A 14,900-nucleotide genomic window follows, 5' to 3' on the forward strand; every position below is an offset into this window, starting at 1 on the left:
AAGGCTCCCTGAGAGACTCCCTGACCCTACAGTCAGAGAACGAAAGAGCCATGGTGTGTTTGCTTGCTGGCTTGCAGTGGAAAGAAGGCAGCTCGGAGGGGGGACTGCCTCCTGGAACAGCCGGATTTCCAAGCCCAATTATAACAACACCGGGGCCTCCTCCCGTCGGCCACCAGACAGCAAGGAAGAGCCAGGAGGCCAAGAACTCTGCAGACGCCAGCTCCACTGGCCTCACTTCCCAACCAGCTTCCCAGGGTTCAGCCCACCAGATCTGAGAGGGAAAAGGGAAGGAGCAGGTATGGGAGAAGGCACACCTCACAGGTCCCCAGTGCCTTTTTCTGTCCTTATTAAGCAGGTTTAAATGGCAGGGTTTTTTTTTAGCGGTTAAGTGCACGCGCTCCGCTACTGGCGGCCCGGGTTCGGATCCCGGGCGCGCACCGACGCACCGCTTCTCCGGCCATGCTGAGGCCGCGTCCCACACACAGCAACTAGAAGGATGTGCAGCTATGACATACAACTATCTACTGGGGCTTTGGGGGCGAGGGGGAAAGAGGAGGATTGGCAATAGATGTTAGCTCAGAGCTGGCCTTCCCCAGCAAAAAGAGGAGGATTGGCATGGATGTCAGCCCATTAAATGGCAGTTTTTATCTCGATAAGCGTTTATATACGCCAGTGTTGTAGGTGCATCAGATCTATCTGTTTCGGTTATGTTCTCAGGTGGAAGGCCCCACATTAGAAAAGGCTAGGGGAGTACTGATTTTTGTAGATTTCTGTTTTATAGACATAACAGCAGCAGCACATCTCTGTAAAGGAAACTGAGGAGAGGCGGGGTGGGCCTCTGAAAAGCAGACTGGCCCTTCCTTGGCAGTTCTGTCTGACCCCAATTCTCTGGCCTCGCTAACCCACATGATACATTTGGCAGAATCAGAATGGAAACAACGGGCCTGATTAAGCAGGAGAGAGGCTCCACCCATTACTGCATCGCCAGTCCCTCATCTTGGAAATCCAGCCTCCACCCCAGTCCTGCAGGTGTTAACACTTATATGTATACATATTTTTTACAACTTTATTTTAAAGATGAGGTCACAGAAGCTCAGAGCGCTACAGTGACCTGCACCCAGTAGAGTAAAACCTATCCTGACTCCAAGTTCCAGATTCCTTTTCCTACCCCACTGCATCGACAATTTCAGATTTGCCGGCAGTTTCCGCCGTGTACTATGGCTGGAAAGCTGGCACTGGGGCATTCTCCAATCTCACTGTAATGTGAATATCAGATTTAGGCAAGACTTGTCAATCCGAGTTACAGTACCCCTTACTGGGTAGGTTTGTGGGTGTGCAGCTAGTCCTCTGTTCGTTTGCATCCACCTGCCGTTCTTGGGTTTGCCCGGTCAAAGCTGAGGGTACACAGACACACCTCTGCCTACTTTCTTTGCATTTCCCACCGCACTCGGTGAGGGTCACTGTTGCGTTCTGGCGCATTCCTGAAAAGCCCACTGCACGTGCAGAGCAGCAAGAAGCTGGATGAAGGCTTGGTCTTCAGTCTGATCACCCTTCCGAGCCGTGACGTACCACCCACGCACAGAGGAACACACAGAGGCAGCTTCCCGGCCCACCCAAATGTGCTGGAAGTTACCGTGATTGAGGGCACCATGTGCTGGCTGAGCCTGAGACGACGGGACAGGTTAAAAGGGGCCGCCAGGGTTAGGATTCTCAAGAATCACACCAAACACCTTCTCAACGAAAGGAAGAAGGGCACTGTGATGGAGACACTTAGTAGCTTGAATGTCACCTAATTCCAAAGGGAGTTTTAGAGCTACAGAGTGGCAAGGCCAAAAAAAGCTCCTGAAGGTTGAAAAAACCTGTGGCTGTTGTGTGTTTCCCCCAGCTGCCTCATTCGAAGCGCCCTCCTGGAGCGGGGGTCACGACCAGGAGGCCGGGCTGTCTGCAGGCACACCTCCCTCCCTGACTCCATCGCCACAAGGCTCGGGAGGCCTGGAGCTTGACTGCAGGCACCACAGTCATCAAGAGAGCTCAGCCCGCTCCCTCAAGGTCCAGTGACAAAAGCCCCTCAACAGCACCCCTCCCACTGAGGTCTCACTGGATATCCATGTGGCATCTGGGCCTCGGCAGCAAGTCCCCGTTACTGGAGGAGGCACTGTGCCTGGCTGCGGCAGGAATGCGTGGATCCTGGGGACCCCCAGGGTACAACTCTCCTGGTTCCTGCTGACGACGCAGCCTTGAAGATGTATGTGCTCCAGTGCCCGCCCTGAGATAAGATGCGATGTGAGCGGTGTCCCTGCACCCTCCCTCCAGCATCCTTCTCAAGTCCTGCTGAATATAAGTTTCTATAGTACATCATACTGTTCCATCTATATTTTGGTTTAAATCGGCCTCCCTATATCATCAACACAGTACTTTGCAATATGAGGACTTATAACTCGTGTGTAATTTTCACTCTGTGTGCTCAATGTGAAAAAGCAGAGTAAAAAAAGGGGTTGTGTGTGTGAGAAGACGCTATGCCCTGCTCCCAATACACTCTCCCTGACCTCCGGAATGCATGTGGAACCCCTGTGCACACCCCTCTCCCATGATACCTCGTCTACAGACCTGGCCCAAAGTAGGTGTGTTAACAAAAGCCAGAACATTCAAAACGCAGGGAGCACACTGACAGGGAGAGCTCTGCACAGCCCCCCGCTGCCTTGTTTCCCTCTAAGAGAAGCCAGGGGGACTTGCAGCAGGTTTGGCTTCATTTCACAGAATGGGCGAGACGCAAGGAGATCCGGGTCCCTACTCAGGTGTGGCTAACTGAGGGCTGTGTGCAGGTCAAAGCGGCGTGCATCTAGGAATTACCAAAAGGGAGAGGCAGGCTGGTGGGCGGACAGGCAGCTGGGGGCGTGGGGAGCACCGCAGGGAGGTACAAGCTGGGGGGAGCACCACACCACGCCCAGTGCTATGCCTCCCGGGTCCAGGATGCTGTTTGTCGCCCCAAGTCAGGAATCACTTAGGATACACATGTGGGTATGAAGGGTAAAGAAACGCCAACTTTGGACAGGTCTCAGAAGTATGATTTCTTCAAAATTTCGCTTTGGAAAAATAGCAAAGCTTTTAAAATGATACAGACCCAGATTCAAACCCCAGTCCTGCCACGTCTGGGCTGTCCTGGAAAAACTCATCTCAGTAAAGTTGAGATCGAGACAAACTGAGAGAAATCACAGTAAGGTGGCAAAAAAGGAGTTAACCCTACTGTGAACGTGTGTATGCACGCGTGTGTATGCACGCGTGTGCGTACACGTGTTGTGACTCAAGTGTGAACTCAAGTCTCTTCAAGATCAACTTAATACGCTAGCTCCACCTGAACCACACTCGTCTACCTTCTAAATCTTCTGAACTGGAACGCAATATTTTCTGAGCTTCTATGTGATTCAACTTAGAATAGAGCTTCTGTGCATGACTCACAGAACTTAGCTTATACTCCCCGAGCTATCCCAACAGGCATCCGATAGGGCAGTGACTCAAGACGCTAGGACATGCCCGAAGAATGAACTGTGCCGACGGATAAGATAACAAAGGGCTTCAGAAAAGAGCAGCTGGAAGCCAAGTGATTTCATTCACCCAGCGTGGAAAAGGGAAGACAAGACACCGAGCTGTTCCCAACCACCACTGAAGACGTCTTCAGTCTCAGAAATGACTTGGAAATATAGCAGAAAGGGAACAAGATGGACACACCTCCTTATTCTCCTTCCTTAATAAACAGTGTTCCCAAAGGTTGGCTGGAGTGAGAGAATCATGATGTATGACCCCCTCCCAGGAATTCTCCAGAGAACCAAGCGACAAAAGCAAGAGATGCTATCTCAGTTGGACAGAAGAGGATGAAAAGTCAGCAACTTCATCAAACCACTGAAGGGAAACAGAATTCTGTGCAACGAGAGGAAGCAGATCCATTCTGAAAGGCGTCCCCAAGGACTCTGCCTCCTGCCACCAGAGGCGTCTACAGGAGACTAAGTGCCGAGGGTTTGGACCGACTGCAGTCCTGGACGGCACCAGCCCTCTTGCTCCCTCCGTCACTGGCACAGAAGCTTGTGGAGCACGCAGACAACACGAGTTATGACCATCTGTCCATAATGGGTGCATTCTTGAGGCAGGCCGGGGACTTGCTCTTGGGTTGGGACACTTGGGGCCTGGCTGCTGCCCAGGAGACAATAAATCAAGAAGCTGTTTCTCGGAAGGCTTTCAGCAGTTTACTCTGCACACAAAGCAGCTCTGATCTCATGGTGTGAGCAGAGTTACGGAGTGCGGCGGCTCAAAGGCTCCGGAGTGTCCCTGAAGTGAGGAGCTCTCAAGAGAGCAGCTGGACGAGGGTCCCAGGGCACGGGCACCTCAGAACCAAACAGCGGGCAGAGGGAACAGGGACGAAGAGTCAGCTTCACCTCGCAGCAACACCACAACTGCCAGCTTCCAGAACAAGTCACTGGGCCACTTGTGCTCATCACAGAGGAAAGCAGCCACCATAAACCCAATCGTTAATTCCACCAGCATTTAACACAAGCTGCCAGGAGCCAGGGACTCAGCTGATAAGCAAACCATCCTGCAGAATGTTCAGAATAACAGAACACTCATCTATTCTGGACACCCACCAAACACTGACTTTAAAGGAGCAGAGGCCACACAGTGGACAAATAGAGAGGCAGAGGCAGACAGGCGAGAAGAGGACTAGGAAAGGCAGAGGAGAGAAGCGGGAAGAGGAGAGCACTGGGGATTTGGCAGAACAGAAGAGAACCAACAAAACTTCATCAGCAACGCCCCCAGAGCCGGTGAGAGGGCGGTGGGGATGCGTGGAACAAGCAGCCCACCGTGACCCACACAGGGTGTGTGAGGGCACTGAGCGGCTAGGCCTCACCCTCACCACACGCTCGAACCACTGACCCTAGACCCCCGGAGGGCTCGGGGCTCCAGAAGCCTCCCCGGGGTGAGAGCAACTGGCAGAGGGAGTGCCTCTCAGCACTGCCGAGAAAACTGCCAAGACCCCACCAGACACAGCTCCATTTCTTGGCAACCCGAGGGGCACTGAGTACAGATACACGACTGGGCACAGCCAGTGGGCAAAGAAAACGTCCAGAAAGGTCTTTGCAGGCAGGCTGGGGCAGGCAGACAGACCCCGACGCCTGGGCAACGTGGACGAAGCCTGCCGCCCACGGCTCTAGGATGTTGTGGGCTCGGGGAGCAAGGTGCCCTGCACCCCACCACAGTCATTCCTCTTCTGGATTCACTCCCGGCACCCCCTCCCCTTCGCTAAGGGCAGCAGGACACACTTAACAGAAAGTGGCAACCTCGGGAATGCTACTCCCTGAATCACGACGCAGCCTCCTTCACCGCGTGCTGGCCGACTCCCGAGTCCTCTGCGCCTGCTGAGGCTGCACGTACCGTGAGCGGCTCCCCCTGCAGCGCCTGCAGGATGAAGTTGCTGACGACCCGCCCGTCGTTCATGTGCATGCGCGGCCCAAAGGTGTTGAAGATCCTCGCCACGCGCACCTCGACGCCTTCCTGGAACAGAGAGGAGGGAAGAAAGATGGGCTTCACCCTGCAGCCCGCATTTATGCTTTCCCATTTCTGGTCCCTGCACAGAAAGCAAGTCAGAAAACATTCTGCTTTTCATTCTAGGATGGACGTGGCTTTTCTGTTCTGATTATATAACATGTTCATTGTAAACCAATTTGGAGACTACAGAGAGTTATACCAAACTCAGATGTGTCCCAGATCTCACCACCACAAGGCCACCGGCATTAACATTCTGGTAGAAAACCTGCGAGACTGTTAAACAGTGCAAGAGGAAAAGATGCATTTATATAAATTTTTTTCCCAGTAAATAAATAGCTATTTTCCTAACTAGCACCATGCTATGCATACTCTTTTATAATTTTTTTCACATAATATTTGGGGCAAATTTATCACTCAAATTTGTCAATGAACATTTAATATCTGGTTTGAAGAAAAACAAGAGAGCACCTTACCTTGGGAAAGCAGGGACAGATAAGCATTCCTAAAGAGCAACATGGTACCTACACCCCCAATCTGCTCTAGTGAAAACTAAAGACAGTGCAGTATCCAAAACAGGCTATCAGCCAAACGGCCTGGAAGACGCATATGAACATCGTGTACAACAGCCATCTCTACACGGTGGGATTACAGACGTTCATTTTCTTCTGTGTATTTTTTCAATGTTTCTATTTTTATTACAATAAACATGTATTACTTTTATAATCAGAAAAAAGCATATTTTCAAATACATAATCAGGAAAATATATTTTTTAAACTCCAAAAGCACTCTCCAAACTATCTTATTTAATTATTAATTTCACAGACTGCTTTTCCGTGGATAAAAAAGTTAAATGTTTTTATCACACTCTGGATTAGTGGACTTGCACAGCATGTGTGTTTCTCATTTGTTTGATCCATTAAATCACAGACGTACATTTTCTGGGTGTCTGAGGGCAGGTAGGATGGTGGTGCGAAGACCTGGGGCTCATGTGCCCTCCAGCTCTACAGCCTACTAAACAGGCCTGCCACTGACCTCTCTCAGCCCCAGAACGACTGGGATTGGAACAGTGCCTCCCTTACGGGGCTTTTATACAAATTAAGCCAACCCCTGTGAAACCCTCAGCACAGGCCCAGCGGCCTTGAGCATTAAGCTGCTACTGCTGCCACTACCAGTCCAAACAGCTCTTTTCTAATTCTGCCATCTGAGATCTGGCACAGGCTAGGAATCTAATGGACCCTTAGCTAACGGGGCTTATTCAGCACAGAAATGTCCTCACCAGCACAGTGAGTAAAAGGCGCTGAGCTGCATGCCCCAGGCCCACGTCAGGCCTCCCAGGGGCTGGAGCCACCCCGCCGGCCCCCTCTGCCCCAGTGTGCCAGACAAGCAGGCACAGTTTCTACACACCCTGAGATAGGAAACGGCTGGGAAGCAGGGAACCAGCACACAGTTAACGTCTAGAAACCAGAGTGCTATACTTCTGCTAACTTTACATTACGATGCTTCCACATGAGCTCTTCAGAGTCTCAGGACTAACATATGAGCTATTACTCTAGGCCCAGGAATAAATCAACCCTTTTCTCTACTGAACTAACCAGAGAATATTTTTTTAAAAAGGTGAGGGGAACAGAGCCATTGATCCTAATGGAAAATAACTCAAAAGTATTCACTTGCATTTAATTGTTACGACAAGGAAACAATCAGAAGTGGATCAATATGGCTTTTTCTAGGAAGAGACTGGAAAAACCTCAGCAAATTTACAGTAGTCAAACCCATGTGCCTGGCAGAGGAAGCTCAGAGTGGGCTATGCAAAGGTTGCAATGAATCAAACACTGTTATCCTCCTGACCTTCCTTTTCTTCAGGAACAACGTTCCAGAACACGACCTCACTAAAAGCTGGCTTCTGCAAACATCCCCGGCCAGCACGTACACAGGCCTGCTTGTCTTGCTTTCCATTTGGATCGTAACCTCAGGCGACACAGGACGAGCCTCTGGACAGGTGCAGCCACCAATTTAGCCACGACACTTTTCCAAGAACTACAGCTCTCCAGCTGGTTTCACCCCAACAAGACCAGCTCCATGTTAAGCCTAAACTCCTCAAATGAAATAAACATAAACCCAAGACTCACTCAATGAAGACCTGCTCTCCTCTCGTGCGCTGGGTCTTCTGGAGCTTGTGTGTCGCTTCTCTCTTTCTAGGGTGTCAGGACACAGAGGCTCCCCCCATCCAGCAGGCACAGTCCGTCAGCACCTGACACTCATCCCCTGGGACCTGCGGGGGCCCTGGCGGGAGGGTGGACGGTCACCCACGTGCACACCTTGGAGGAAGGATACTTACTTCCCACCTCAGACCTGAGGAAAGGGCCAGGGTCTGCCCAAAGCCTGCTTCCCAGGATGAAAACCCAGGAGTCCCTCCAGGCCACACGTCTCTTTTAAGGGAGACCCTCCTCTGAAGGACTAACAAGCAAACACTCAAACTCCTGTCTCATTTTCAACGCTCCGTCTGCCAGTAACAGAGGCCCACCAACTACCACTCGGGTACCCCGAGCTTCACCACGGCGAGAGATACGGGGCCCAGACCCACGTGCGTGCACACACGTGGCAGTGATTCAAAAAAGGAACTGAGTAGCTCTTAAGCACGGCTGGGCTTCCCCTCGTGGCCGTGGTTTTGCCCAGTGTGGGGAACCATGACTCATTCACTTAGGACTCCAAGCATCCAAGAAGTTTCTATCAGGGATTAGGACAACTCCTGGAAGTTTACGTCACATCAGCATAAAATCAGTAGACACTTAAGAGAGGACAATGCTCGGGGCGCCACACGGGCGAGCGCACGTCAGCACAGGTGGGTGAGTGGCACGCAGACACTTTAATAACTGGGCTTTGGAAACAGTGACCAGGCTGCAATAACACATAACCCCAGCTGGGAAAGCTGCCATCGGAATGCCTCCCTCCTCCATTTCCAGTAGCCGAGAGGGCTGAGGGTCTGGGTAGACAGGCTTGGATGACTGGTGAGTGGTGATCCAGGCGGCACAACGAAGGGACAGGGATTCCCCTCCCCAAGGATCTCCAAGGACAGAAATGTTGCCAGCAGGAATAAATGGGCCCCCTCTAAAGCTCTCTTTTCAACTGCGATCCAAGCCACTGAACACACAGTATGATTACGATCACTGTCTTCACTGACGGAAGGTGCCGGGGGACGGAGCAGAGAAGCACTGCACAGGGAGTGGGGCGGACCCGGAGGCGATCGTCACCTCTCCACTGTGGAGAGCCTGTCCTGAAGGAGGCACCCAGGGCATATTCACCTGTAGGGGACGGGACAGAGAAATAACAGGAAGTGCTCCCAGGTACGGCAGCCCAATTCTGCGAGGCCTCCTTAGCCTTCCTCATGCCCCTGAGAGAAGTACACGCACACACAGCCCTAAAGCAACAGGGTCATGAGGCCCTGGAGGTGAACCACGTAGTTCCCCTGTGGCCTCTCATAAATGCACCTTGATGGGACCTGCTCCCTACCTGGGGATAAGACCATGGCCACTACAGAACGCAGAGCTCACCTGCTGAGCAAGATTCTCGAAGGAGCTGGACCGTTGCAGTTCTCACTCAGGGGTAGCAGAGGGACAAGGCCACGTAAGGTCAGGGGATAGTGGGTACACGTCTGCCTGCAATCTCTCAACAGCCCTGCTCCAGTCTTAACGATCGGTCCTGAGCTCGCTATGCAGCAGGCTATGCCAACGCTCACCGCCCAGGCCAGAAGGAACAAGTGTCACTGCTAATTTCCAGGTGGGGCAAGTGGGGCATGGAGAGCTGGCACCAGCGAGCAGGCGGCAGAGCCAGGAAACAAAGCCCACTGGGCGGGGCCCGGCCATGGGGGTCTTGACCCCTAGGGTGTGAATCCTACCTGTCGAACATCTGACTTCTTCTAGCTGCTTGCTGAATGCTTTTTTGTGAACTGAAGTATCATGTACAAACAAACAATTTAATTTTTTAAAAATATTGTGATGTCAGAAAATAAAATAAAACCATACCCTCGAGGCCACTGCACTAGATGAGCTTTCTTTCTGTTTGCCAGTCTACGGTTTCAGGACTTGTGGTCTCTTTTGGGGACCCAGCCCAGTGCGGGGGCACAGACCCTGGAGAGTCTGCCTCACAAGGGGCCATGAGCTCAAACGCACACCAAGCACTGACCACAGTGCACCAGACAAGTCCCCACTCTGATAAATCCACCACCTCCAAGTGCACGTGGAAAGTGCAATGGAATTCCTCTCTGACAAGTTCCAAGTATTCATGTAAGATGCACTGCCCTTTGATCCCAACTTCCATCTCCTTCCATCCCCTGGAAGAAACCTCAAGGGAGCTTCTCTTTATGTAAGGGTGTGTTCTGACATGTGCCTGTGCAGTAGATTTTCATGGCAAATCAAATTCTACTTTGAGTACATTAAGATATTTCATTCAGTAAAATAAAGAAACTCAGAAAAGAATCCTTTGGAAAAGGGAAACTCTTCTGTAAAGAGATTATTCCAACCTCTATTTATCTTGTTTATATTCTCAGTCCTTATGTATTAGGATTATTCAGAATAAGCCACATCTACCTACCATATGGGGTCTTGACAAAAACATAACGATTTATACTTAAGAGTGTCATTACGTACAAAAAATAAGAATTTAAGTTATAAAAATAATTAATTAGGGGCTGGCCCGGTGGTGCAAGCGGTTGGGTGCGCGTGCTCCACTGCGGCGGCCCGGGGTTCGCTGGTTTGGATCCCGGGCGCGCACTGACGCACTGCTTTGGCGAGCCATGCTGTGGCGGCGACCCATATAAAGTGGAGGAGGATGGGCACAGATGTTAGCCCAGGGCCGTCTTCCTCGGCAAAAAAAGAGGAGGATTGGCGGATGTTAGCACAGGGCTGATCTCCTCACAAAAAAAAAAAAAAAAAAAAATTAATTAAAAATATACTAGAGGCGCACTATTCCACCTGGTTTATCCTTCTTTCTGGTCATTTTCTTTTCATTTGTCTCCACGCAGCATAAATCATTAACACCTCAAGTTTTGAATTTTCTCCTAAAAGTCGCTATCTTGAAAGGCTGACGACGTCACACTGCAGCTCCTTGCTGATGAACCTCATTGCTCTGAGGAACAGCTGGTAACTCTGGAGCACTGCCGCGTGAGCTGCTTGTCCTGGGCATTGTCACCTGACTGCACACGATGTCCTTGGACTGGGAGCTGCAGCTTCTCTCCCTCAGCCAAGCTTTCTCAGCAGCAATGGCCCACGAGGACGGCAGGGAGGGGGGAAGGAGCACGGCCTGCGGGCAGCCAGCTGTGGGTTCAAGCTCCACTTCCAGGTCTGGGTGCTGGAAGCAAGTTTTGGAGTGCACTCTCCCATCTGTACAATGGGCTACCCAGCCCCACCTCAACAGGGCGGCAGGAATGAGGGGAGACTGAACAGACCGAGCCCCAACACAGGCTGAGCCCTAACAGAGGCCAGCCCACTGCAGCCCGCAGCCCTCAGCTCCTGTTCCCTGCAACACCCACTGCAGGAGACAGCGGCACATCTGGGCGGCACATCCACGGGCGCCCGCAGAGCTGTGCTGAGCACTCGGGGTCTGGGAGGGCCCCTCCACGGATGGACGAGGAACGAGAAGCAGCAGAGCTGGAGTCCTGAAAATCTGTCATGCTGGAGTCTCAGCCCCAAAGAGGTTCTGACTTGTCCCAGACCAGGCCACACCTCGAGGGACCACCCCTGAGCCCCCCAGACCAGGCCATGCCCAGAGGCCAACCCAAGGAGGACAGGAGGTGCTGACCCGCCCTTGCTGGCAGCTAATATAAAATCCTGAGTAAAAGAATCGTGCTAATGTCTTAAATGTTCACACCCTTCACAATCTGCACACAGTGGTTTTCACTTTGTTCTCCCCTATGTTTATCTCTGGATGGGCCTGGGGTAACAATCTGTCTTCCTTTTTGCTCTTCTGTGTTTTCTTACTGTCTGTTCCTGGCCAAGCATCCTGCCATAGCAGGAGCACCAACATCTCCCAGCTGCTCCTGTGGGCAGAGGCAGGGCGGCCCCATCTCCTCCTCCTCAGCACTGATCCAGACACACGAGGGAGAGCGAGCTCGAGGACGAGTTTTAGAGCCCAGCAGGGCCACAGTCTTGGACCCCTGCTGTGGGCTCTCCCCACAAGGGAGCACAGCACTTACAACAGGAATAACAGGGGACGAGGTGGGAAGCCCACGCGTGCCTTCCTCACAGGCCTCTCAGAGCTCAGGCGTGGCCACGGGAACTCCCACTCAGCACTCTTGGCCATGGTGTCCCTGCATCGGGAGGCCACAACTCCCACAGCGGCAGAGCCACCAGAACCAGACAGGACGCTGCCACCTGTAAGGCCAGAGGCACGCCACTCCCGACCTAAGGGCCACCCAGTAGGAGCGGGCGGGGGGTATGGGGAAAGGCAGCTATGTCATACCTGCTCAGGAGTCCCGACATGCGGTCAGGGGCAGGCCCTCCTCAGTGCTATTTGCAGACGACACACAACGGCAACACTCCCCTGGGCAGACGCGAGTCCTTGGGCAGGGGTGCTAAACCATGCGGCACGCCTGGACGAATCTACAGATTACTCAGCGCTATGGGTCGGCCTAGACCCCAAGCTTCACAAAAAGCGCCTGAGCCTACCTTCCACAGGGCAATTCTGAAACCCGGTCTCATGACGGAGAGTAACCCATGCACTGCTCCTGCAGCAGAACCCATGGTGCCCCAGTGAGAATCACGCTGTCAACTTGACCACAGACGTGACTTCTCCGTCCACACAACACTCGTCGGTGGGGGCCTCCCAGGTGTGAAGCACACGCCAGACGTTCCACAGTGGAGGTATCATTCAGGTGAGCGACAGTCCTTCACAAGGACGGATCTGCTGCGCAGGAACACAGCCTAACAGGGCTCTTGTCAGGACACCTAGGGACAGACCAGCTGTACACACAAGAGGGGCTTCTAACGGGTACATTACGGTTTTCGGGGCAATATCACCTATGCCGTTCAATTCCCAAGACGTCTGTGAGCAGAAATATCAATACTGACACTTCCAGAGTTATCCAGGCACTGCATTCCTAAGCTCAGAGCCGGACGACATGTATGCGTCCACAGTTAGTGTGTGTGTGATGAGCACCCTGGCTAGCATCCAGGTGCAGACTACAGTTCCTGGCACACAGTCAGTGCTCAATCAATGCCAGTTACATTATTACTAAATACTATAATTATCATGAACCCATACCTTAAAGTAATATGTATACTTATGCTCATTTAATAAAAACTAAAAGTTCAATAGAAATGTCCTATTTGCCCACCAGCTTTCCCTACATAAAAATTCACTAGGAAATTCTACCACACCCTGAAAGGAAAACAAACAGCTGAGACTCACCGTACCCTTCCAACCTACTAAGAACAAAACGCACTTACACACCCCTCATGCACTCAAGTTAGTTTCCTTAAGTACCAACATACACACAGGTGGCTCTATGTATCTGGGACCATCTTAAATTTGGAGGTCAAGATATTCTGGGCTCAAAAATGATAAAAGTATGTCGTTTCTAAAACTGTTCAATGTTTCATAAAATAAATGGATAACATGAGCCAACTGCCCAAAGTAGCTTAGAAAGCAATTAGTTCTGCTTCTGGTCAAGAAATAAGGCAGAAAGGCCTAAATCCTATATAAGCACAAGGTTATTTTGTTGGTCTTTAACGTTGGTATTTCATTAAAAATATAGTGAGAAAAAAGCCCGACAACTCTCCTCCAAAAAAAGGGGGGGAGGGGGCGCACCCAGACAGGCCTCTGCCCTCGAACAAAGCTGCTGCCGCCTGAGCTCCCAGCACACCTACAGGCTGACCCCCCGCCTGAGAATGCTGCCCCCAGGGAGAGACGTCCACGTCTCTAAGTCCTAAGAGCACGGCCACCCACACCTGTCCACAGCCTGTCCTGCAACAACACTCCTCTCCACGCTGGTTTACCTGCATGTCTACCCCCAACAGAGGCATGTCCATGAAGATCTCCAAGAGCTGGGACAGCCACAACAGGACAGTCACTGAGAAACGGAAGGACCAGCTGGGCCCTGGCCTGGCCCCTCGGGGTCCCTGTCTGGACATCTCATTGGCTCCCGCACAGCCTTCAGGAGGGCAGGACAGTGCTGTGACCAATGGTCACGTCGCCAAGGCACATGGGGGTAGAGCCACTAGGGGAACCTAGACCCTCCGCCTCTCGGTCCGTGGGCTCCTGCTAGTGTGTGGGGAGCAGCCCTGTAACATGAAACGTGTACTGTGGGAAAAGCCCTCAGCACTGCAACGAATAATTAAGACAGCAGGTAACAATAGTAATGAATATACATAACAGTTCCTAAAGGGTTCAAATTAAAGCAATAAGGAATTCATCTTTATTATGCCTATTAGATCACTGAAAAGTAGAAAAAATAAATAAAAGTCCACTGATTTGGAGGCTTCAGGAAATCCGAGGCACTTATAAAATAACTGCTGGTGGGCAACAAGGCAATAAGAAGCTTCTGTTCACAGCCACACAATAGTATTCCAACCTAGGAATTTATCCCCCAGAAACCACTTTTTAAAAAGGAGAAACATGGGAAAAGCTGTTGATAGTACCACCCATTTACAGCAGTGTGCACCCGGGCTTCCCCGACACACACCCCCAAGCACGGTTATTCAGGGCATTTCATTCTTCACAGTTGAGGGAACAGACGCTCTGTGCGTCTACACGGCAAGCCCAGAGCTTGGGTCAGTACCTGCTTCATGTAGGCATAGCACATGGTCTCTGCAACACGCTTGCCTTCGTCGTAGCAGGCTCGGGGTCCCACTGGATTCACATGGCCCCAGTAGCCCTCACTCTGAGGGTGGACTTCAGGATCTACGGGGGAAATGAGACTGTGTTTTCATCCTTCCTTTTCTCAAGTTCCTGTGCCTTACGGACGACGAATACTTATGATGCAAAGGGAGCTTTGGCAAGACCAAGGCAGACATTTACAAACGGAGATATCTGTATCAGAGGGAACTTCAGGCTCCACAGTCCCTTCTCTAGGTTCCAGTGAGACGTGGTGTTCTCAGCTCCCACATTAAGTAATGAGAGTACTTTACAGGAAAAATAAATACATTAGAAGATCAAACTCTCTCAACGGTAAGTCTCCCCTCTTTCCTATAAAGTGTTCTCAACTTTTAGATTATTATACAAACTGTAATTAAATATAATCTATGTGAAGAGATATACATTTTTTTATATTTATAAAACACATAATTATAGTAAAGCCGGTATTTATTGAAAACATTTTAAGAGCATCTCTGTGGAACATGATGACTTTCACACGTGCTGCCCCAGAACAAAC

At 51.2% G+C, this 14,900-nt stretch overlaps 1 protein-coding gene across 4 annotated transcripts in view; it reads right to left on the reverse strand.

Annotated features, from left to right (window-relative positions):
- UXS1 (UDP-glucuronate decarboxylase 1) overlaps nucleotides 1-14,900 on the reverse strand; it is a 97,420-nt gene that overhangs the window by 13,071 nt on the left and 69,449 nt on the right. For all 4 annotated transcript variants that reach the window (XM_087426319.1, XM_087426318.1, XM_087426321.1 and 1 more), the window contains exons 9-10: nucleotides 14,307-14,428; nucleotides 5,422-5,541 (exon numbers count right to left, since the gene is read on the reverse strand). In XM_087426319.1, the coding sequence (XP_087282445.1) occupies nucleotides 5,422-5,541; nucleotides 14,307-14,428 (242 nt within the window). The remainder of the gene's footprint in view (nucleotides 1-5,421; nucleotides 5,542-14,306; nucleotides 14,429-14,900) is intronic.

This window comes from Ceratotherium simum, chromosome 40 (assembly GCF_057802395.1).
Source record: "Ceratotherium simum simum isolate JZ-2026a chromosome 40, ASM5780239v1, whole genome shotgun sequence".
In the NCBI taxonomy this organism is placed as follows: domain Eukaryota; kingdom Metazoa; phylum Chordata; class Mammalia; order Perissodactyla; family Rhinocerotidae; genus Ceratotherium; species Ceratotherium simum.